At 45.4% G+C, this 24,913-nt stretch overlaps 2 protein-coding genes across 7 annotated transcripts in view; one reads left to right on the forward strand and one right to left on the reverse strand.

The window, feature by feature from the left end:
- Positions 1-270: 270 nt before the first annotated feature.
- On the reverse strand, positions 271-22,041 carry NUDT13 (nudix hydrolase 13). Of its 3 annotated transcripts, none has more exons than XM_077350438.1 (9): positions 21,734-22,041; positions 13,585-13,695; positions 10,137-10,276; positions 9,636-9,743; positions 8,753-8,859; positions 6,869-6,994; positions 5,438-5,549; positions 2,968-3,122; positions 271-2,048 (listed from the first exon to the last, which is right to left on the reverse strand). In XM_077350438.1, the coding sequence occupies exons 2-9, from the start codon at positions 13,671-13,673 to the stop codon at positions 1,854-1,856; spliced, it is 1,032 nt and encodes a 343-aa protein (XP_077206553.1). In that variant the 5' UTR covers positions 13,674-13,695; positions 21,734-22,041; the 3' UTR covers positions 271-1,853. The 3 variants fall into 3 exon arrangements, with proteins under 3 accessions (XP_077206553.1, XP_077206552.1, XP_077206555.1); XM_077350437.1 differs by lacking the exon at positions 21,734-22,041 and adding an exon at positions 17,283-17,405; XM_077350440.1 differs by lacking the exons at positions 9,636-9,743; positions 21,734-22,041 and adding an exon at positions 17,283-17,406.
- Positions 21,064-24,913, forward strand: part of P4HA1 (prolyl 4-hydroxylase subunit alpha 1) — a 42,768-nt gene continuing 38,918 nt past the window's right edge. For 2 of the 4 annotated variants that reach the window (XM_077350434.1, XM_077350435.1), the window contains exon 1: positions 21,066-21,274. The gene's annotated coding sequence lies outside the window, so the exon portion shown is untranslated. Of the gene's footprint in view, positions 21,275-24,913 lie in introns of all 4 variants that reach the window. The other 2 variants (XM_077350436.1, XM_077350433.1) reach the window with 2 other exon arrangements.

Consider the following 24,913-nt stretch of genomic DNA (forward strand, 5'->3'; position numbering starts at 1 on the left):
ACTACATATTGCTTGTCATTTTATATTAGGGATGCCAGCCTAATACCACTTCTTAAAAATAATAATAAAATCAGAATGGACTAGTCTTTGCATATTTTTCTTATTAACACATTTACACATACTGGAGAAAGGGCTGGGTTGGATGTGATAGTTGGTAGGCCAGGGAATTGACTGGAAAACAGTTCCCAGGGAAAAATATATGTGGAAAACATTACACCATGTCCCCATACATTTACTAAGGAGAAAAACAGCTCCATAGGACTCAACCCATTCTACATTTGCAAATCTTTATTTCAATTTCAATACTTTCAACCATTAGTTGGTGGGCTTATGGATAAAACAAAAACTGCACAAATCAATAACATGCTAAGTTTGTTTTAAAATGTATGCATGAAATCTAGCAATAACTTCCAGTCTACCCACATCATTTGAAAACTACCATTTCAGAGTACTGTAACTACTAGAGCATTGTACAAGAGATCCCAATAGATCAGCAGACATTACATGATCTTAAAATATCTTGGTAAAAAGCATGCCCCTGCCTCTAGCCTCAACCCTGAGAATATCCTGTCCCAGGATGTATTCTGATAGGGAATTCTACAGCAGCAGTCCTTGAAGTCTCTTTTTTAATTTCAGAAATTTCATGGACTTCCACCTGATACTATTAGAATCCATGTTTGAGGAAATACATAGGCAAAAGGCTACCATTAGTTCAGTTATGCTTTTAACTGAATTTGTATTTTATTAATGACAATATTTTAAAATAGTAATATTTCAATGTGCAAAGACATTGAATCATTCTACAGAAGGTACATGAGCCTATTTTTTATACTATTTAAAAAGATGACTGATATTGATTCCAGAGACTAGAAGGATGGCTGAAGCCATTAACGTTTCAGCCTTAGTGCTGGTTCCGCATCCAGCTCGTTTTGGTGTTTAGATTTCAATGCAACAAGTGCTGCCAATCCATTTTCCCAATGGACTTTCAACCCTTCATAGATCAACAGGTAGATGCTTATTCATTTTGACCTTAACCTGACTGTTTTGTCTGTGGTGGTGATTTCTTCAGGCAGTCATACCAGAGATGAGAAGAGCTTGTTGCAAAAGCAGCAGCAGGACAGGATAAGAGCCTTGGCTGGGTGTTGGAATATGCAAGATCTATGGTGCGCATAATTCAAAATCATGTGAAGATACATGGTGTGCATGATTCAAAAGTCCTCCCAGCCTGGTTGAGATATGGAAAGGACTAGTGACACCACCCAACATGGAGGCTGCCCGACCAAGAGCAGCTCCTAAAAGAGCCACAGCCCACACCTCTATCCGAGGCACATACATTTTTACCTTGTCACTGGAGATGGAAGTTGGTGGGCAATGGGAGCCAATATGACTTCACCCAAGCTTCTTAGGACGAATGGTTCTCCTTGTGAGCAGGGAAGCAGTTTCCTGGGCTAGTACAACCCCGATGGGGTCCTACACCTGATGTTGGCCTGGTGCCACCTACCTGTACGGAGGATTCCCAGTCAGCAGCTGGCCTTGGATACAGTTGGATGAGACCTGGCTGCTCTGGAAGCTAGTCTGGGAGTGGGTAGCGAAGGCACAGGTGTGTGTGTGTGGGGAGTATGGACATCTGCCCAAGCTGCATGGATCTGCAGAACTCTTGAAATAACTCTGCAGCCCCCAGCCCAAAGGTTGAGAACTATTGTTCTGGAGCTCTGGCCTAAGTGTATGCCTTCTTCCTGCAACAAAGTTCCTGGAATTTTAAAAAAACATACCTACTTTGAGTACTACTTCAAGTAGGATGCCAATGTCACAAGAGCTACAGTCATCCAGCAGGTTACTGGAAGCAAATGTTTCTAAGCAGGTACGACGGCCTGCTTCTTAACCCACTCCTGAATCAACCTGTGGGCGATGGCTTGCTTAGGTGGCACCCAGAATGAGTGGCTGTCATCATCCTCTTGGGAAGGCTTAGGTGCCCTTCTAAGGGCTTGCTCTACCTCTTCAAGGCTGAACCACTTGGCAGCTTCTAGTTCCTGGCTGTTGATACTGATCTGGAAAAGGAAAGATGTAAAACTAGCCCCTACAGAAATAATCAAGGAGTGTCATAATGAACACCTATGTAGTGCTGGGGTTAAGATAAATAAGGCAGTCTCCAGACTGAAAATCCCCCAAATTCACCTATTCTTCCCATCTGCAGTGTAGGATAACAGTACTAACATGTCCTACTGAGCTGGCGTAAAGATGGCTGGAAATTATGCAGCACTCTGAGCAACCCAAATTCACTATATGAACACCAGCTTATATTCAGCCTTACAGTTTAGAGGGGGCAGACATTTTTGCTGATTTCACCACTGCTGCCCACTAAACCTGCACAACCCCCCCCCCCCGCCGATTTTATCAGGAAACATTCAAGAACAACATAGTGGGATTCTTCATCAAAAAAGGAATTCATTAAAAATCAGCAAGATTAAAATTTGCATATCTATCTTAATATGAATGAGTGCTGGCCACTTGGTGAATTATAATAATCATATATTTGTGTGGTAGAAAGTGCCATTAGCCCATAGACGACGTATGGCGACCCTGATGCAGCTTTCAAGGCAAGAGACGTTCAGAGGCGGTTTCCGATTACATGCCTCTGGGTCACAACCCTGGTATTCCTTGGAGCTCTGCCAATAAATAAATAACTAAATTCAAATACTGCCCAGGGCCAACCCTGCTTAGCTTCTAAGACCTGGTGAGGTCAAGATAGTATGGACTATCTAGGTCAGGGTGGTTGGCTACATGATTGGGAAGAATTAGCCCCATGGTCTTGAGTTTATAAGTCTGCCAAAGACAGACTTCATAGTCACCGATTTCATCACGAATATAACTGCTTTAGATACATCAAGACAATGGAAGTTCAGTAGTCACCAAATCAAGCAAACTTCACTCAAGAAGAAAAGGACCCACCCCAGCCCCATTTCTTACCTTGCTCTGTTGTGGACACACCGTAGCATGACAGGCTATCATCAATGTGCTGTTTGGGAATGGCCAGTGTTGAGAAGCAGAGTACCAAAGAGACTCTACTTCTAATCCCACCTCTTCAGCCACTTCCCGTCGAACTGTCTCTTCCAGACTCTCACCTAGGAACAGAAAGCTGGGCTTCACATCCTATGAGAAACACCCTTTTAAAAGTGCAAATAACAAGTACAGAACCCCTAGTTCCTTGACTGGCAGTTTACTGGAGCAGTGGTCCCCAACCTTTATTAGGCTGGGGACCGGCAGGGCATTGGGCCGCGCCCGCAGGGACCGCGCAGGCCACGCCCACGCTTCCGGCCGCGCCCGCGAGCCGCGCCCGGCCGCGCCCGCGGACCGCGCCCGCGGATCGGGTCGCGCCCGGCCGCGCCCGCGGACCGCACCCGCGGATCGGGCCGCGCCCACGAGCCGCGCCCGGCCGCGCCCGCGGGCCGCACCCGTGGATCGGGCCGCACTCTCGGGCCGCGCGGGCGCGGCCCGGCCCTGATTCCCTCTCCCCGCCCTCCCGCAGTAAGTAGCTTCCCGGGCTGCAAGCTTGTGGCCCGGGAAGTTTTTTACTGCGGGGGGGAGGGGCGGGGAGAGGGAGCCGCGGCCCGGCGCCATGGCCTTTGCGGCCCGGTGCCGGGCCGCGGCCCGCAGGTTGGGGACCACTGTACTGGAGCATCATCATCAAAACTCTTCCAGTGATATGGACCATGCAGACATACAAAGTTTTCCTTTTGAGGTTGGCTCCATACAATTAATTAATGCATTTCAACTAAATATAATCCTAATTTTCAACTAATCCTTGGTCTTTTCCACTTTCTTTTTTTACTGTTGTTGCTTAGATCTTTTTTCTGCACTTGGTCACTTTGATATTACATCGTTGTATCTGGGAAACACTCCAAAGATAATGATGTAATATTAAAGCAATCATTGGGGGAGCAAAACATGTTGGGGGGGGGAAGCAGTACAGGAACATAAGCAACAACAACAACAAAAATGCAGAAAAGCTCCTTAACTAATCTGAGAGCCAGCATGGTTGAGCCTCAGTGCTAAGATCTGAAAGACCCAGGTTCAGATCTGTCACAGAAGGTGGCTAGGTAGCCTCGGGACAGTCATGCCCTATCAGCCTAACATACCTCACAGGGCTGTTGTGAGAGTAAAATAGAGGAGGAGTGTGATGTAAGCTGCTTTGGGTCCCTGTCGGGGAGAAAGGTATCCCTGTGCATGCACCGAGTCATGTCTGACGCTTGGGGTGATGCCCTCAAGCATTTTCTTGGCAGACTCAATGCAGGGTAGTTTGCCATTCTCTTCCCCAGTCATTACCGTTTTACCCCCCAGCAAGCTGGGTCAGGGAGAAAAGCAGAGTACAAATAATTTACCCAATAAGGAGCACAAAAGCACCAAATGACAAAAATATGCTGACATGGGATTTCAAATACAAGGAGTGAAGTGCTGATCGTGTTCACGGTTTTAACTTTTTAAAAATATGTCCTTATCCACATAAGTACAGAAGTAATGAAGCTTCCTCTGAAAAACCAATTTAGTGGAACTGATAGAGATTTCTAAAAGCATTGGTGAATGACAGATCTACATAAGCATGCCCCAACATCATTCTTCTACATGTGGGAACATAATACTATCCCAAAAGTATTTAAAATAAATACCTAACTTTATTCATTTTCATTTATTTATTTATTGAATGTATAGACTGCCCTTCTCAGCAGACAAGCTGTGGGTAGTTATGACATATTAAAATTCTAGTTAAAATACAATGAAAATGGCAAAACCAATAAATATCCCATAGTGTTCCGATTATCCCATTTCTCAATAATTTGTTCAGTGATGGGATGATCTGGAGAGGGGGTGGCCCATAAGATTTTATTTACTTGTTCTGGTCTCAATCATAAACCTGGTGGAATAGGGCCATTTGACAGGCCCTCCAGAATTTAAGTAATTCTGTCAGGGCCTGTGTCTCTGCTGGCAACTTATCCCACCAGGCTGGACCCAAGGCTGAAAAAGCTCTGGTTGAGGCCAGCTGTACTTCTTCTGGGCCAGTGACCACCAATATGTTGTTCTTAGAGGACTGTGGCGTTCTGGGGGCATAATGGGAAAGGCAGTCCCTTTAATACTAGTAATCCACAAGTTCTACACGCACATAATCCCTGGTTCATCTCTTAGTCATCTCCCATCCTCTCTCATATGCAGCATTAGTCTGCTAAGGCATGGAAAGCCATGAGCAATTCCTTGATCTCTGTAGTGCTCGTAAATTTTGGTAATTCCATGTAATGTCATAAGCAAGCCAGTACTGACCCCCACAACTCGCAAAATTTTCCTCGTGTGGGTCTCTGTGCTGAGACAGCACTACACACTACTTTGTGGCACACAGTTAAATTGTGCATCCATGTGTATATCAAATACAACCAACATGCTTCCTTACCCACGTCACAGAAGCCAGCCAGAGCAGTGTACATCCCTTTAGGAAACGATGCTTGCCGTACGAGAAGACACCGACTCCCATCAGACACCAAAGTAATAACCACTGGAGCCATCTAAAAATTGCCCCAAGGCACAAGAAGTTAAATGGCAGCCCAGAGACCAGCTGGCCACTAAGTAGAATTCAAAACAGCCATTGAAAACAAAGTCCCACAGGAATCTCTGTGGAATGTGTAAGGAGTGTAACCGGCCTACATTATGGCAGCATTTTCTGACTTCTATAGATTAGAGCAAAATAATGAGAGTGAGGATTCTGTTGAGGACTCTGGGCTGCAGTCATGGTCAGCCTTAGCATCTTTGCCAGCCAAATCAAAGTCTCGGGGCCTTACCAGATGTGTGCTGGGAGATCCCACTTGAGAGCTTCCAATGATTTCTTAAAGACACATGCCCATCGAGTAGATCAAAGCTAGAGAGAAAAGATTTTAAGACTCTCTCAGCGCTGTTCTCCCAACTTGAGATGGTGGTCCAAGGGAACCACCCTTTCCCCCACTGGGCTAAACTGCCACAGTCTGAGCCAAATTGGGCCACTGCTAAAAAGTTTCTGAAAACTCTGAACACTCTAAGGCCCTATTTTCCTCACAGTATACCAGCTGCCTCCTCCTCCTCTGCACCCCTGACCAGCCTCCTCTTACAACTATGTATGCCTTCAAGAATGGTGCCGCAGGCATACATTTGACCATCCCTGAAGAAATTGATGATCTTCTTGCTACTTCCCAGTCCTCCAGAGCAGTGGTCCCCAACCTTTTTATCACCGGGGACCGGTCAACACTTGACAATTTTACTGAAGCCGGGGGGGGGGGGTGTAGTCTTTTGCTGATGGATGTCACTGCTGCCTGCTCCACTTGCTTTCTCGCAGGTGCCCCTGACTTCCTGCCACCCGCTGGGCAGTGTCACACTGAGGAGGGAGCCCCAGCCATGGTGGCCGCTGGAGAGCATCAAAGGTGAGCCGGTGGCAGAATGGCAGGGCAGCCCTTGAGGCAGCAGCCGGGGAGGAGGATGAGGAGGAGCCACGGCCCTGTACCAACTGATCTGCGGACCAGTACCGGTCTCCACTGCTCCAGAGGATTGAGCTGATGAGGTTAGTCAGTTTCAGATTTTTCCCTGTCACCAAATCCTGCTTCTGCTGAGATGCTCAGGCTGGCCTTCTCTGCTCTGATGGAGGAGCAAAGATCAAAGAGAAGAGCCGAGCTAAACCTATTTGACTTGGCTCTAGAACTGCTTCTAGAGACAGAGGAAACCACTTCCCCCTCTGCAGTCCCAAGGTCAACTCACAATAACACAATCTTGAAGTGCATAAACACATTCTAGGTCAAGGCTGGCCAAACTGTGGCTCACCCAGTTGGCAGGGCATCTCTGATCCCACTCAGATGCTCACCTGTGGGTAATAGATTATTTCACTGCTGTGGCACACCCGTTTGCTCCCAGACAGGTTCTTCTCGGTGGGTTGGCCAGTCCTGCCACAATACTTATTGTTGTTATGCCAGCGAAGGAGAGCCTGAGCCTACAAATACCAATAGTCACATGAACACATGAAGCGGCTTTATACTGAATCAAATCCCCCTGTCCCTCAAAATCAGTATTGTCTACTCAGGCTGGCAGTAGCTCTCCCCCCAAAGTCTACACCAAGGCAACTCACTGGAGCAGGCTCTGCTTCCCCCACCCACACCTCAACGTCTACACTAGGGCAACTCATTGGGGGCAGGCTGTGCTTCTCCCTCCACCCCAATGTCTACATTAGGGCAACTCTTTAGGGCAGGCTGTGCTCCCCCCCCCCCCAACTTCTACACCAGGGCAACTCATTGAGGCAAGTGCTGCTGCTTCTCTGCCTCCATGCCTGAGCTAGGCACTGGGGCCAGCTCCATTTCCACCCAGCACATTCCGAGGGCGGCAGGAAGTTTGGGGCGGAGAGATGACTCCTTATCAGCCCTCCCTGACTGAGGGCTCTCTTCCAATGAGAGCCAGTTTGGTGTGGTGGTTAGGAGGGCAGACTTCTAATCTGGCATGCCGGGTTCGACTCTGCACTCCCCCACATGCAGCCAGCTGGGTGACCTTTGAGCCTCCTTCGGGTAGAGAAAAGCGGCATATAAGAACCCATTCTTCTTCTTTTTCAGTAGAGGCTCAGCTATAGGGGAGGGCTATTACTGGCTGAGGGCCAATCAGGTAGCAAGTGACACGTCATTTCTGAAAATGTATGGTTTACTGATGATTGTTCTAATAATCCAAATCGTACATAATGCCCTAAAGATAATAAGGGCAAGAGATGGTAAGGCAACTGTAAGCTGCTTTGAGACTCTTTCGAGTAGTGAAAAGCAAGGTATAAACCCAACTTTTCTTCTTCAAAGCAGAAAGAGAATCGGGGTGTTCGAAAAAGGAAACCTTCACAGAGAAGAAGAAGAAAACTTGGAGAAGCACTGCACAGAGGCTAGGGAACTGTGAGGTAAGAGAGGCTGTATTTCACATTTTTATTTGAAACAACTAAATCTTGGCAGGCTTGCAGTGAGTATCACATACAAGGCCCATCAAGGCCTTGGCCTGTCATATCTGCAGGACTATCTCACTCCTGTGTTCTCCTGCAACAATTCTGCTTTTCTGGGCTATCCCTACAAATGGACAAGATCAATAACTGCCCATGTGTTCTGTCATGGCCCCCACTTTTATAGAGTAACCTGCCGGTAGAGGTCAGGAGGGCTGCCGCCCTCCCCCGAGCTTCCCCCAAACAATGCTAAACTGAATGATTCATTTTTACATAGGGAATACAGCTATACCGTAATAGAATGGTTTAGAAAGATGCTTTAATAAAGATAAGGAGACTGAACTATACTATTGTGTACACTATGTACTATGAGTTGCTGTATGTGTTCCACTAAGTAATTTCTGTATTGTTTAACTTCATGTTAATACTTGAGAGCCGGCTAAAAGACGCTACCTCTAATCTGGAGAACTAGGTTTGATTCCCTGGCTCTTCCTCCACATGCAGCCAGCTAGGTGACCTTAGGACCATCAATTCTTACAAAGTTCTCTTAGCTTCACCTACCTCACCAGGTGTCTGTGGTGAGGAGAGGAAGACTGGGTGATTGTAAGCCACTTCGAGACTCCTTCCGGTAGTAAAAAGCATCACATGCAAAAACAGCTCTTCTTCTAATGCTTGCTGTCAGATTTCTGCAATCCTAAACCTGTTGATTGCATTGTCCTGTGTACTCCCCCCTGAGTCTCAGCAAGAAAGACAGATTACAAATGACATAATAAAATTAAAATTTACCGAGAAAATCAGTGCTTTATCTTCCTCTTCTAACTGGAAGAATGCTTTCCACAAATCTGCAAACGATCCATCAAGTTCAGATTCAATGGCAACTTTCTCCAAGGATCCTGGAATTTAACAAATCTGCAGGAATCAGATATTTGGGTTATTACCCCCTTCTCCCACCTCCCCTTTGTTTCCAATTATCACCACATAATTACGGCATAACAGTTGAGACTAGCCTGTTCTCATCAAACCTCGGAAGCTAAACTGGGTGGGCCTTGACCAGTATTTCGAATGGAGACCACCAAGGAATACCAGGGTCAGGATGTGGAAGCAAGCTAGGGCGGGACCACCTCTGAATGTTTCGTGCCTAGAAAACCCCACCATGAGTCAGTTGTGACTTGATAGCAAAACCCCAAAAAGTTGATACCATGGTTCTCCCGCATCATGCCCAGGGGAACATGGTCCTCCCAAAATGAAGTCATGTTCAGAGAAACCAACTTTGTAAAAAGTGCAAGGAAGAAAAAAAAAACTTGCAAAAACTTCAGTGGACTGTGAGGAGCCTCGGAAGAACGTCTCATAAGTGGTTAATGGGCAAGAAAAAAGCAAGTAAAAGTTTCTCCCCCCCCCCACCTTCCAGTATTCCCTCTAATTTTTGTCCCTACTGAATGGAGCAGTTCCCAGCCGGCTGTAATCTCAGAATGGGCGATGCAAGGCTCCAGGCCGCTGCTGAGCAGGGCTTCCTGTGTTGAGCAGCAGCCTCTCATGCCCACTTCTTAGGGAACACGGCCTCCTTCCCCCTCTCAAGCAGCCTGCCCTTTGTCTCGAAACTCCCAAGAGCTGGGCAGCATCACAAGCAAAGTATTCCCCCCTCCCCTTAGCAAAGCCCTGACATTCTGACCTAGATCCAAAGCAAAGTATGGCGTACATTCCTCTGAACAGCCGACCAGCACGGAGTCCTCAATCCGCCTTTCACTCTGGCTGTGTTTCATGAGGATCCTTTTCATGTCTAAAAATCAGAAAGCATCAATGCAATCTCAGTAGATGTCACTCTTTCTTGCCATTTTCTGCAATCCAGGATAGCAGAACTGGAATGACGATGTTACAGAAGACGCCCACATAACCTAATATAGTTTGAACATCAGAGATTTTAGTTTTACTTTTTAGTTTTAGTTTTTAGTTTTTTTTGGGGGGGGAACACAGCCATTTCAGCATTAAGGATCTCCTCCATCTACCTCCCCCATTCCCCCTGAGCTGTTCTCATAGTACTTTGGAAGCAACCAGCAATTTTGATGATGTTGCTACACTTCCCATTACACAGATAAGGTGGCTCTAAAGTCAAGTGGCTTTCCAAGCCTCCGGGGATGGTTAGACTATGACTGCTATAAAATAAGTGTGTTACCTGGTGCATTGAGCTTTGGAGCCAAGAGCGTTTTCCCTCTTTGCTGCAGGAAGGGAGAGAGGTTGTGAAACAGGAAGAAAGAACCTGAGTTGTAGACTCGTCTGCAGGCATCGTCGTCTTCTTTTAGCTCAGACAAATACCTGCAGTGGGAAAAGGGTCAGAAAGAGCATGAAATTCAGTGGTAAAGAAAGCTGAATTCATCCGATAATAAATATCCCGTGGAGACTAAGATAAGAATCCAAGGGATACTAAAATGCACTCAGCAATATTTTTAAATTAACATCCAGCACTGCATGGTATTTGCTAAGGAGGTTTAAGGAGTCTTTAAAACTCTTAATTTTGACCTTTATAGTTTCAAGGCATTAACTATTCTGGTTACCTTTCAGAGGACTTATTAAGAAGAGTTTTTCGCTTATTAATGCAGTTATCCTATGCATTCTGACTCCAGAGTAAAGCCCCACAGAGTACAATCAAGCCGCTTCCACATATAGAGGACAGATTTGCATTCCTTGTTCCAACCGTCTTGACTTTACAAAGGAGAAGGAGAACTGGGTGCAAATCAGCTGAAAGACCCTGCGGCATCAACTCAATTCCTATCATTCTGAGAGAACCTCTCAGCCAGGCCACAGATAAGGGACACCAAGCAGAGAGGGAGCAGATGCAACTTCCCTACTATCATGGTGGGCCAATCTAGAGTATCCTACTAGGATCTGGGAGATCCAGTTCAAATCCCCACTCTGCCATGAAACTGGCTGGGTGACCTCGGATCAGTCACTCTCTCAGCCTGAAAGAACAAGCTGTTCCTTTTTAATGTTATGAGGGTAAAAGTTTTGCCTTCTAAGGCCTTGGCTTCCTGCCCTCTGGGTTCACCTTGAGATGCCCCCATGTTTGAGTCAATGCCGCAAGACTCAGCCTTATATATAAATCAAGTTTATTAACAAAGGGTGTCGCTCAGCATAAATCACTCAGGTACAGGCAATAAATACCAAATCTTGTTATTGTTCTTGCATGCTGCTATCTAAACGTCTATCTTAGATGTCTATCCAAGCATTCTAGAATGGCATGCTTCAGCTGTTCTTCCCAGTCAACAAGTGCAGCATGGTGCCAGGTGGAATGGCAGAACAAAATGAGGAAGCTGCATGTGTTAAAAGCCACCTTTCCTAGCAGAGAATGCCTGACTGAGCAACCCAACTGCCAACTGAAACCCACCAGCTAACTGGCATTTCAGCCATAAGAACAGACCAACTAGGGACGGTGGAATCATCACCCAAGGTCGCTCGTTAATAATCAGCAAAGGGAGCCCTATTAAATAAGCCAGAATCCGTGCAACATCTAAAGTTCTGAACCAAGGTTCAACCACCCCATCAAAACCCAGCACTTAGGCTACCAAGTTCCTTACACAGCCTAGCCTACATCACAAGGTTGTTGTGGGGTTACAATGAAGAACGAGAAAACTCTATATGTCACCATGACCTTTCTTGGATGGATAAGAACATATTAAATGAATGAATGAAGACAGCCTTTAAGATTGCTTTGAGGGAAATGCTCAGCGCATTGCTACTGCCATGCATAGCGATGACGGCAAGAAATGGTCTCCCCCAGCTTTGGTAGCAATCATCAACAAAGCTGACATTCTGCTTTAGCAGCTGTTGTTTCTCCTACTCCTGATATCTGTCCTGACATCAAAACATAGGATGATATGCGAGGCAGCTCGTAATTAAAGCAAGTCCTACTCCTGCAACCTAGATATGTATCCTCTGTCCCACTTCCTCAAGCATTATGTAACAATGGAATAATAAATTGGACGACACACCTGCATAAAATCCGCAAGGGTTTTGAATACATTTGCAGAACTAGTGGAGAACATGCCTACCTCAACCATTTGGATGCTCCATGCTTTGGCAATGCAGTGTGAAGTCCTAAAGGCAGACAGGGCTACCCAGGAAAGACAGATCTGCCTTGCAGTGCTTTCCCTTGCATGCAGTACTTTGGCCAAACCCATAGAATCATAGAGTTGGAAGGGGCCATACAGGCCATCTAGTCCAACCCCCTGCTCTACGCAGGATCAGCCCTAAGCATTCTAAAGCATCCAAGAAAAGTGTGTATCCAACCTTTGCTTGAAGACTGCCCATGAGGGGGAGCTCACCACCTCCTTAGGCAGCCTGTTCCACTGCTGAACTACCCTGACTGTGAAAATTTTTTCCTGATATCTAGCCTATATCGTTTTACTTGAAGTTTAAACCCATTACTGCGTGTCCTCTCCTCTGCAGCCAACAGAAACAGCATCCTGCCCTCCTCAAAGTGACAACCTTTCAAATACTTAAAGAGGGCTATCATGTCCCCTCTCAACCTCCTTTTCTCCAGGCTGAACATTCCCAAGTCCCTCAACCTATCTTCATAGGGCTTGGTCCCTTGGCACCAGATCATCTTCGTCGCTCTCCTCTGTACCCTTTCAATTTTATCTACGTCCTTCTTGAAGTGAGGCCTCCAGAACTGCACACAGTACTCCAGGTGTGGTCTGACCAGTGCCGTATACAATGGGACTATGACATCTTGTGATTTTGATGTTATGCCCCTGTTGATACAGCCCAAAATGGCATTTGCCTTTTTTACTGCTGCATCACACTGCCTGCTCATGTTTAGTTTACAATCCACAAGTACCCCAAGGTCTCGTTCACACACAGTGTTACCTAGAAGCGTATCCCCCATCCAGTAGGCATGCTTTTCATTTTTCTGACCCAGATGCAGAACTTTACACTTATCTTTATTAAATTGCATCTTGTTGTCATTTGCCCATTTTTCCATTGTGTTCAGATCTCGTTGAACTCTGTCTCTGTCTCTGTCTCTATCTTCCCATCTTGGGAATCTCTGTTTACTATGCAACCAATTGTGAGATCTGAACTCTCCATCCATCAGTGCCTTGAGGTGTAGAGAGATCTGGATGCCCAGAGCTACAGACAAATGCATGGATGTCATTAAGCCGTCCTATGTAACACAGGACTCACCAAGCTGGAGACAATACACCAGCTGCTACAAGTTGTACAGAGCGTGTAGGTGCCTGACTAGGTGCCTGCCAAACTCTTTGAATCTGCAGTCCTCACCAGGCTGAGCAGTCAGGAGGTTTATGATGATCCAGGTGGGCAGCCATGCGTCGCTGGAAGACTGCACTCAACTTGGCCATGATTTAACACTGACCCCAAGTGAAGTCAGAGGTTTAAGAAGAAAGGGCTTCCCCCTCCTAGCCTCTTGTCATGCAATCACAGTGCCAAAAATACTTTTCTGTGATTAGTATGGCCTGGTTTTCCTGGACCTTAGCAAAGGATCAATGCTTTCAACAATCTGCCATTTTTGTATTGTACTGTGCATCAGAAGGCAAGGGCAAAATACAGAATTCATCCTACACTAGCAAATACCGGAGCTCAGAATCTCAACCGGGGCCAGAACTTACCTCATTCTCCTGATGTAGGTGGAACAGAACCTGTAACACAGCGAGGGAACTTTTCTGTATGCCGCATGGCAAAATCCAGGGACTACCATCTTGGGAAGGAAGCCACTAGAGCTTAAAAAAAAAAAAAAGAACATGTTATAAATATCCACAAAATGGGCTTGGCTGTAAATGGTCAACATTTTCCAATGTAATTACTATATAAACCAGTTTCTCTCAAGGAGAGAGAGAGAGAGAGAGAACCCAACCACCATGCAATTTGACAACGGATGTGTGGGTATAAACAGTACTGTACTTTGCTCTGGTATGCATGAATGGGAAATGGCTGGGAAATGACTGGATAAGCTCCCATTATCTCCTCTAGAAACTAGGTTTTGAAGCCTTCTTGCTTGGGTGGAAGTCTTTAAAAAAGTGTGTCACTTTTCCTTTTGTCCTGGCATCTTCCATAAATGCCTGCAGTGGCTGCATTTTTGGCAGCTACTTTGCAGATACAACTAGTAATAAGATTAAAGAGTCATGATGGCAAACCATAAAAAGCAGCTTCATAGGGGATATAGTAAACATAAAAATAACAGAGGGTGGGACAGGATAAAGGCTGGAATCACGGAATCATAGAGTTGGAAGGGGCCATACAGGCCATCTAGTCCAACCCCCTGCTCAACGCAGGATCGGCCCAAAGCATCCTAAAGCATCCTAGGAAAGTGTGTATCCAGCCTTTGCTTGAAGACTGCCAGTGAGGGGGTGCTCACCACCTCTTAGGCAGCCTATTCTGAACTACTCTGACTGTGAATTCCCCCCCCCCCCCGATATCTAGCCTATATCGTTGTACTTGTAGTTTAAACCCATGACTGCACGTCCTTTCCTCTGCAGTCAACGGAATGGTCCAGAACAAGCCGGAAGAGACATTAAAACAAACAAGAGTACCACAAAAAACAGTGGAATGCATTAAGAACAATATTTTTAGCAAAGAAAAGGCTGAAATCCTGCACCTTTATTAACCCCTACCAGGCCAAAAAGCCTCCAGAACACATGGAACAGGACAGAACAGGCATTTAACAAACAAGTGTATGACAAAAAATAGGGAAACGCATTACAGACACACAAGGACAATATTTTCAAAATGAAAAAGTAGAGTTCCCACACCTTTATTAATAATCTTTTCCAGGCCAAAATGCCTCTGAAACATGCTGGAACATATTGGAACGGTTGTTAAATAAATACCTCAAAAAGCAGTGGGACAAATTTAAGGCATGGCAAAATATTTTGGAACTCCAAATGCAGAAGTATTGTGCACATTAACCTGTTTGGGGCTGCTAAAATACCTCCAGAACACCCCCAGAACAGGCTCGAATGACCTTTAAACAAACCATAGTACCTCAAAAAAGTGGGATGCATTCAAGGGGCTCCAGAACAATATTTTAGAAATCAAAACACAGAAATATTGTGCACATATTTAACCTTTTCAAGCCAAAATGCCTCCAGAATGGGGGGAGGAGGAAGGCAAGTATTCCACAGTTAAGTAGCTACATTTCAAACTGAGCAGAGGTTTCCGGAGAGGTGCTGGGTAGTTGTTGCTCATGGGTTCAGGAGTGGACAGAACAGTCTGAAAGAACGTAATCTTCCTCTCCTTAATTAGTAAACAAATTATCCCATTTATTTTATAATTATTGAAATTTCTTGCAGGGTCCTATAAATTGATAAATGGACATTTTCCATCAGATCCACTGATTTTGCCACCCTAAATAATAAGTAAGCCTGATAATTATAGTTTCTTTCATTATTGATTTGTTAGAACCTATAACAATTATCCCATTCTCTTATTTTTTATGTTTTATAATTATTTATTTTGCTGGCTGCTTTGTGTCTTTTAGCATTGTATGTATGTCATAACTAGACCTCTGTGTATGTGTGTCATAACTAGACCAGTGAGGCTTGAAACGTGTCAGGTCTAAGACCTAAGATTATACAGTGTACACAGGACAACTTTTCAACAATGGCCTATGGGCTTTCTGTGTGTTCTTAATGTGAAAGCTTTTTAAGTTGCGTAAAATAAATATTCACATATTTTGGTAACTTGTCAAGTTCACACAGACATTCAGCCTTCTGGCTCTTGACAATCCAGTTAGGTTGTTTCCTGTTGTGTGGTCATCCCATCCCACCCACAGCGCCCTGCAACAGTATAGAGTAATTGCCATGGTTCCATGTATAGTTGCATATATTAACAGCATCTAAAACTGATGTTCCCTTCTTCAAACCATGGTTGGAATTTTCCACATGGCCTTTTCTCCTCTTACTAGGTCTTAGAAAGGGGAAAGGGTGACAAGAAAAATTCCAGAATCAACCAGCCCTGGAGACCTGCTACCAATCCAAGTAAACAATACTGACTTTGAAGGACCAAGGGTCTTACTCAGTATAAGGCAGCTTAATGTGTTCACTATGCCATCGCAGCAGAAATCTTCATAGAAACTCAGACACAGAATTCCTACATCTCCACAACCTTGATAAAATATAATGGATAAATTGTCTTGTAAATACAAAACTACTATTTTTTGGCCCAGAATGGGTTAATAAAAATGCGAGAGTGACACATCTTCATTTGTATAATAGTGTTCTTGATTGTCTGTAATGCATTTCATTGTTTTGTGTGGTTCTCTTGTTTAATACCCGTTTCAAGGTGTTCCGGAGGCATTTTACCTTGGAACGGGTTAATAAAGGGATGAGATTTATACTTTGTTTCTAAAATATAATTCTCAGGTATCAGTAATGCATTCTGTTGTGTGTGTGTGTGTTTTCATCAGTTCTCTGGGTTTTTAATGCCCATTCTGGGGTGTTCCAGAGGCATTTTGGCCCAGAATGGGTCCATAAAGGGAGAATTACACTTCTTCATTTCTAAAATATTGTTCTCGAGTGTCTGCAACTCATCCCACTATTTTTTGCAGTACTCTTGTTTGTTTAATGCCTGTTCCAGCCTGTTCTGGGGTGTTAATGGAGGCTTTTTTGGCCTGGTAAGGGTTAATAAGAGAGCCAATTTGGTGTAGTGGTTAGGAGTGAGGAAGGTTCCATTCTGCACTCCCCCACATGCAGCCAGCTGTTCTGACCCAGCAGGAATATCAGGGCTCTCTCAGCCTCATCCACCTCACAGGGGGTCTGTTGTGGGGACAGGAAAGGGAGGGGGACTGTAAGCCGCTTTGAGACTCCTTTGGGTAGAGAAAAGCGGCATATAAGAACCAACTCCTCTTCTTTTTCTTCTTCCTCTAATAAAGGTGCGTGATTTCCACCTTTTCATTTCTAAAAGATTGTTCTTGAGTGTCTGTAATGCATCACACTGGTTTGTTTTGTTTTTTTGTGGCACTCTTTTTTGTTTAATGCCCGTTCCGGGCCGTTCCGGGTTTAACCCTGTCCCACAGAGGGTGGGGTTGTAGAGGCGCTGGCTTCAGAAGCGGGGCCAAATCAAGCTACTGCAGAAGAAGTTAACCCAGCAGGAAACGACGTTTTCAGTAGTAGGAGCGGGGAAGCAATCCTTTGGTTTGAGAATTATCGTGACTTTTACAAAAAGTAGCCTTGGAGGGGTTAAAATCCTAACTGCACGCAGAGAGTGAAAGTGCAGATCTGGTTTCCTCCAAGCAGCCTAACTATCCATTTCAATTCCCTCAAGAAACCGAGCCCCAGTCAGGAAAGACAAATATAAGCCTCGCGCTTACTGTCTGCCAAGGCAACTCCTGCTTCCGTCAGCGCGACAGCTCTACTGCGGGGATCGACAAGGGGTTTCGAAGAACTGGCCTCGCCGTGTGCCTATTACAGATGAACTACCACACCCAGAATCCGTAGCTCCTAAGCGGATCTCTGGGAAGTGTAGTTTCCCCCAAAATTCCTTTCATAATATGTTCAGGCTGGCGATACAGATGCAGGAATTTTTAGAGAGACTTGGGGAGGCAGGAGTCAAAGCCCAGCACAAAAGCTATTCACCAGGTTTTTCCACCTCCAGGTTAGATAATTCCTGCAGGTTGGAGAGTAGAACTACGGGGGAGGGGGGGGGAATAGAGCCTGAGAAGGAAATTAGCAGGGATGTTATGCAATAATATCCCCCTGACACTACCATTTTCTCCATGAGAAATAAACTCTGTCATCTGGAGATCAGACCGGGAGGCTGGCAGCCCTCCAAAAGGAAACAAAAGGCTTTTAAGCATTTTAGAGGTTTTAAAGACTTTTAAAACCACTTTGTATTCTGCAACCTTTTACGTTTCTTTAGTGCAACCCAACAAGCATGGTAAAGCCTTCTTGAGTACCGGCTGCTGTGGGTATTCCAGTAACTGGGGCTGACATCTTTCAGAGGTAGGAAGTGGACACATGGAAATCTCCCTATGCCAAAGTCTGTGAACAGTTGCTGGGCATTTCATTTATTTCTCAGGGGTAGATGCGTGTAAGTAACATCACATTCCTATTTTATGGACTGGAACTAGGAAGTGCTTTTCCTGTTTTTGGGTGGAGTTCATTAGCAAATCAATTAGGAAATGTCTTATGTCTGGGCAGAGTTCATTGGCAAGTCCATTAGTCTTGCCTGTCTTATCTGCTGAACTGTTGTGACGTGTTTTTAGATTGCTTGTTTGTTTTGATTCTGGTGTATTTAAGGGCTGGTAGCCAGGTTTTGTTAATTTCTAGACTTTTTTGTTGAAACTATGTTGTGTTTGTGAATTTCAGTGGCTGCCTTAGTTGTTGTTGTGGTCGTCCAGTATTTATTTCTTTTCAAATGTTGTTGTTATTAATAGGCCACCCCGCCCCACAAGCAGGCTCAGGGCAGCTTACAACAGGATTCTATGTCCAAATTGGTTTAGAGCATGTTCAGCTACTGCTGATTTTCTCAGGTCTGCAGTGACTTTCACATTCTTTTATTCTTGTGTAAATGCTGCATTTGTAGTTCCATGGTATACCTGTCCGCAGCTGCAAGGTATACAGTAAACTCCTGCGGAAATGAGCGGGTCTCTCTTGTCTTTTACTAATTGTAGTATTTGTTGAATTTTCTGTATGTTCCGTATTTTCGGGTGGATGGTGCTGAGATGGTTCAGAAATGTCTCTAATTCTTCTTCACCATGGCTCCAAATTGTAAAAGTATTATCTATGACCAGACTCCACCCAGACACAGGAAAAGCACTTCCTAGTTCCAGTTCATCTCCTGGCAGAATTCCAGAAAAAATAGGATGTCAGACATATAGGATGTTAGACATATAACCCCAAAGAAGTAAATGAAATGCCCAGCAACTGTACACACATTCCACGGTACAGAGCTATTTCCATCTTGCCATGCCCTACCTCTAAAGACGCTGGCCACAGTTACTACTAGACCACAGCCACAAAGCCCGGAATACCCACAACAGCCAGTAGAAGAAGTTGCCAGACATTTAATTAGAAGCCATACCTCATATAAAACAAAATAAAGCCGCTGTATAGATATGGCATACTTGTTATTAGAATGATGTACAGCACTTTTAGGTTACGCTTGACTGTTTCTCATGAATTTCATGAACACAGCAAAGACTATCAAATTAATCCACTGGAGTAACAGGATTAACTGAGAAAACAACACACATAAATCTCTCCTTAACAAGCAGAAAAGACTATGATAAAGGACATGGCCAGTTTGCTTATCTGATAGATATATCAACCTTTCATCCATTCAGATACAAAGTTTCAAGTACTGCTTACATGTAATTCATTTTTAAGAAATATATATATATTTAACAACATAGTGTATATATCTATATTTATCTATAATTATCATAGATAGGGAGACATACAGATAGACAGAAAGAAATATGTTCATGGGCTCGATAGACACAGAGTTCTTTGAAAACAAACAGCTGTTTAATAGTGCCAAACTCCAACTAAAAATGCCGAACACTCATCAACAAAACCCAATGACTTATATACACTTGTACAAGCCTGCCAAAGAACTTGATTAGTCCTTTATGGGAACAGTTCAGTGGGTGCTTATCGGTAGCAATATTAATACCACAACCAACCACAACAGTTCTGCCTGACACCACAAGGGATTTCCTTTCCAGCAACCATCCTTTCCCCCAAATGGCAGTGCCAAGTCATACCCTTTCCCTGATCCAAATGGCAACATGGGCAGACCTTGCCCTGATCCAAGAGCAACATGTTGGGCAGAGCTTAAATTTGCAAAAAGGAAAGAAGCACCAGACTGCTTAAAGAAAAAAATGGTTTTATTGTGAAGATAAACCACTTTGCATAGAAAGAGGAGAGGAAACAATAGTTTATTTAACTGTTCTGTTCAGTTGTTCATTCTGTCTGTGGTACCAGAGGCAAGTAGGGAGGAAGTGTGCTTAAAGGAGCAGGAAGTTTCCAGTGAACCAATGAGGACAGAAAAGGTTACTTGAAAACATTAGGAAGTTCCTCAGCTAACTATGCTAAATACAGGTCTCCTCCGATGCCCCCTGCAGTATATTCTTTATCTGTTTCTGAATCATGCACACTACAGATATTGCAAATTCCAACACAACAGAAAGGTTTGCACCCACAAGGTGCCAGTTAGTGTTCACAAAAGACCTGTTCCACAAACTTGCACAAGTACTCAATAACAGTTCTGATTTCTGAATGGCTTTGCTGACCTTGTGAAAATGACCTAGCACAGGGGTCAAAAAATGCAGCATAAACACAATTTCCAGTTCTTCCATTTTCTGCAAAAAATTGCTAGCTTGAAGTCTGATATCACCTTTCCCATTAACATCACAGTGCAAATGACTGAGGGCATCAGTTGCTGAAACTGTCCAAAATATTTCCTGTGGCTCTTCCATATGCCACCCACCTAGCGTTTGATGGAAATTTAGTGGCTTTTGACTTGGGTTGCAAAAATGATTTTAGAATCGCTCATCTCTTTGTGGAGGATGAAATGGGGTATCCATTTCATTGATCACACGAAAGCAGTTCACTGCCTCAAGGCAGCATTCAACAGCCGAACAGCCCCCCAATTTTAAAGAGTGACCAGCGCCGGATATAAATTACTGCAGTGCATTATGGCAGCATGTCTAAGAAAGACCTTTGACAGTGTCAAAAATATTATACACTTTGGCTGGAGGCCCCCTAGATTTTGAGGCCTTGGGCCTTCAACCTACTTAGCCTATTGGTCAATCCGGCCCTGTATGTATGTCCCATAAAAGCACCCGCAACTTACTTTAAAAGGGACGTCTCAATAAGGGCGCCCATAAAACACGAGAGACACAACCCAGTCCCTCCGCCCTGCTATCACCTGGCTGCACCCCCCCCTTTCCCCCATCTTGCTATCTCATCTCACCCCCCCCCCAAAAAAAAAAATCCTGCAGAGAGAGGAGAGATGGAGAAATGGGCAGCCGCTTGCCAATCGGCTGGCGCTCCTGGCCACCCGCGAGGAGAAGAGACCGGGGGGGGGGTGGAGATGGACCCGCTGGCTGTCTGCGCTTGCGCATTACTGAGAGCGGAGGTGGGCGGGGGGCGCTGCTGCTGCTGCTGCTGCTGTGACCGGCCTCACGTAGGGCCGCCGCTTCTGCCGCCCTTCCCGGGCTGTGAGGGGCCGCCTCCAGGAGCCGGTGGGCGGGATGCTGGGCCGGAGCAGCCTTCGGAGAGGGCCCTGCGAAGCGTGCCGTCTGTGCCTGGCGTGAGGCGAGGAGAGGCAGGGGAGCGGCGGCGGCTTGGGCCGGAGGTGGGTGGCCGGGCTTGTGTCCCCCGCTGGGGGGTTCACGGTCGACGGGGAGGGCGAGCGGCTCCCGCGCACTTAGCTTCCCGCGGAGCATTTCTTCACGTCCCTTCGCTGCTTAGGGGCGCGAATGCGCTTCCAGAGGGGGCTCTTGCGGCTGGGGCTCCCGGTGCGGAGCGAGAAAACCTGCTTGGAAGCACCGGGCAATGGAACCGCGTTGCCCGAGGAAGGGTCCGGCGGGGGCGCGCGAGCTTTCCGCCCTTCCCCGAGCGGAGTCAGGAGGGGCTGCCTGGTTCTCCAGCGACGCCTCCAGAAACTTCGAGCGCGCCACGCTTCCCGTGGCCAAAGGAAACGGGGGTCCGGCGGGGCTTAGGAGGGTCGAGGACCGCGTGGATCGGGAGAGAGGGACTCGACTCCCCGACAGCTTACAGTGCTCCCCCCCCCCCAAAAAAAAAAAGCGCTTGCCTGGAAGTCGCTGCAGAGGGTCTCGGTTCTGCAGGAGAGCAAGAATCTCTCAAGTTGCCACCGCCGGATCCATTAGGACTCTTGAGTAGACCTGTTGAGAATCGCTCTCAGGCCGAGGCTTGAAGGGAGCCCTCGAATGCATCTTGCATGCGCCCGTTTGAGAGCTGTCGCTCGCGGGAGTAGATTCATCTGGGTAGCCGTGTTGATCTAAAGTAGCACGGCAAAATCCGAGTCCAATGGCACCTTGAAGACCAACAGAGATTGATGCAAGGCGTGAGCACTCGTGTGCATGCATGCATGCATGCACACGGGAGCTCACGCCTTGAATCAATCTCTGTTGGTCTTCAAGGTGCCATTGGGCTCAGATTTTGACACGAAAGTTTACGCAGGGATAAAATTTTGCTCGATTGTAAGGGGCCACTGGAGTCCTCTTTATTTTTGTGGCAGTCGAGGAAGAACACGGTTACCCTGCTGGAGTTTTTCAGGGCCTTTTCACACGCTCCGCACCCCCTTCCCCCAGTTTAAATCCTTCGTGGGTTACAGATATACCGGCTGCCTTTCTCTGCTCCACTAGGTAGATGCATGAGATATTTTATGCATTCCTCCACCCCACCTCTCGGCTAGGAATCTCCCTGCTTCCCTCGGGCACTTTCTTTTGCAAAGAAGCTTTGTACCAAGAACTAGTGGAGAGTGAAAGGGGAGGGGGCGGTGGGGGAGGCTGTCCTGAAAGGGATCTGACAGTCTCCCTCTCCCTCCCTCAGACAGTGCACACTTTCTCCTTTCCTGGAAAGAGCTGGGCCTGTCTAGTCCAGTCTTGTCAGATGAATGCAAAGGATTTCCATTCCTACCCTCCCAGGAAAAATGAAATTATAGCCGATGTGGAAAAGGGTCTTTTTTTGTAACCCCCGTCCTCCTTCTGCTGCAGATACCAGTTTTGGAGAGTTTTGGTTTGGGTTTTTTTTATTGGGGCTGAGCGTGTCTGTAGAAGAGGGTCAATTCTCTTTGATCTCCATTTCTTGGTATTTGTTGGAAAAGTTCTTCCATCTCAGTTTTGATGAATATGCTCATTGTCTTGATGGCAGAATGCACACCAGGCCTAATATTTCAATTTTTAAAAAATGGCAGTCTTGTTTTTGCTCAGCAAGGGAGCCTTACATTCATTCAAGACGTGTTGCAGCATTAGTTTTCTGGTCTTTATTAAGCCGTTTAGACAAAACTTGTAGTAAATGGGTTGAACTGGATTGGTTTGTGCAGAGATTCCTAGCTACGCATGCTCTGGGTTCTCCCCCCAGCACTGTAAATTGATCTCCTTGCAAATATGTAGGAACAAATATGAGAATGGTCAGAAGAGCCAAAGAAAAAGAGGAGGATTTATGCAGACAATTAACTGTTTCTGCTTGAGCTGAGAAAGCTGTTGTTCTCTTTATGGGATTTCACTTGGAAGGGATTTTCAGATGAAGTGTCCATTACGTGAGTGGGGGAGGGTGAAATACGTGGCAGTAGCATTTTTTCATCAACCTTTAGCTCGCTTGGTTGTGGAGGGAAAAGCTATTTATGTAGTCTGTTATTTTTCCTTGCGAAGTATGAATAACGTGCACTCTTCAAAGCAGGACTTGTGGGTGAAAAAATCAAGAATTTTCACAAGCATCTATTTCCTTGCTAGTTTATTTCATAAGAAATGCAGAGCCCTAAGCTATTTAATTCATCTGCTTATGAGAATTTAGTATTGCCTCACCCTTGGATGATATGGAAGTATGTTGAATGTAATTCTGAAATTCCTAATGTCTGATTATGAAATTTGAGAAGCAACATGAAAATGAGGCTTCTGAAGCTTATGTAGCATATCTGGCTACGTGAGCACATAACTTACTTGTGGTTTATAAATTTGGTTAATTGCCAAATACATTAAACTCTTGAAGGATATGTGTCCCTTTTTCAGACAGAAGGACTATGCAGTGCCTATGCTGCTTTGGAAAGTGGTGCTAGCAACAGGGCATAGAGGCCAAGACCATGAAGTTGCCCCCTGGCTCTAGGATTCAGAAGTTTAGTGCCTCTGAATGTGGAGGTTCCCCTCAGTCACCATCGCTAGCAGCCATTGACAGTTATTGATCTGTCTAATCCCACTTTAAAGCTGTTCATTTCTGTGGCCATCACTATATCCTCTGGCAGCGAATTCCACATTTTAATCACTCTCTGTAAAGGAGTATTTTGCTTACTTAATACCCATCAGCTTTATTGGATGCTGTCAAGTTCCAGAATTTTGGGGTAGGGAGAAGAATGTTTCTTTGACAACGCTCTCCACACCATACATAATTTTATAAGGCTCTATTATGTACCCCCTTAGTCGTCTCTTTTCTAAACTGAAAAAGTCTTCAGCCTTTCCTCCTGGAGAAAGTATTCCAACCCCCTCATCATCTTGGTGACCCTCCTCTGTACTTTTTCCAGCTCTGCAATGTTCTTTTAGAGATGCAGTGGCCAGAACTGTACACAGCATTCCGAATGAGGCCATAGATCTATATGGGGCATTGCAATATCAGCTGTTTTGTTCTCAATCCATTTCCTAATACTCCCTAACATAGATTTTACCTTTTTCATCACTGCAGCACACTGAGTTGACACTTTCCTTGAGGCCCAAGATTTTTTTCCCTTTCCCCTTCGGTCTCAACAAGTTCAGACCCCATTGGGATTTTTTTGCCCCATTGTGCGTGACTGTACACTTTACAACACTGAGCTTCATTTGCCTCATTCTCACCCACTCACGAGTCTGTCAAAAGTCATATAGACTTTTGCCATTTTAAGCAATTACTAAAGTTTTGGTTTACCACAGGGTTGTAATGTAGTCAAAAAACATGAAAATATTAATCTAAAGTGTTGGTGGAACGGAACTGAGCAAAGCTTGAAACAACATGGTACTGCAGACGTGCTGAAAGAAGAAGAGAAGAGGAAGAGTTGGTTCTTATACGCCGCTTTTCTCTACCCAAAAGAGCCTCAAAGCGACTTACAATCACCTTCCCTTTCCTCTCCCCACAACAGACACCCTGTGAGGTGGGCGAGGCTGAGAGAACCCTGATATTACTGCTTGGTCAGAACAGCTCTATCAGTGCTACAGCAAGCCCAAGGCCACCCTGCTGGCTGTATGTGGGGGAGCGGGGAATCAAACCCAGCTTGCCAGATTAGAAG

The sequence above is a fragment of the Paroedura picta genome, chromosome 8 (genome assembly GCF_049243985.1).
Source record: "Paroedura picta isolate Pp20150507F chromosome 8, Ppicta_v3.0, whole genome shotgun sequence".
Lineage (NCBI taxonomy): Eukaryota > Metazoa > Chordata > Lepidosauria > Squamata > Gekkonidae > Paroedura > Paroedura picta.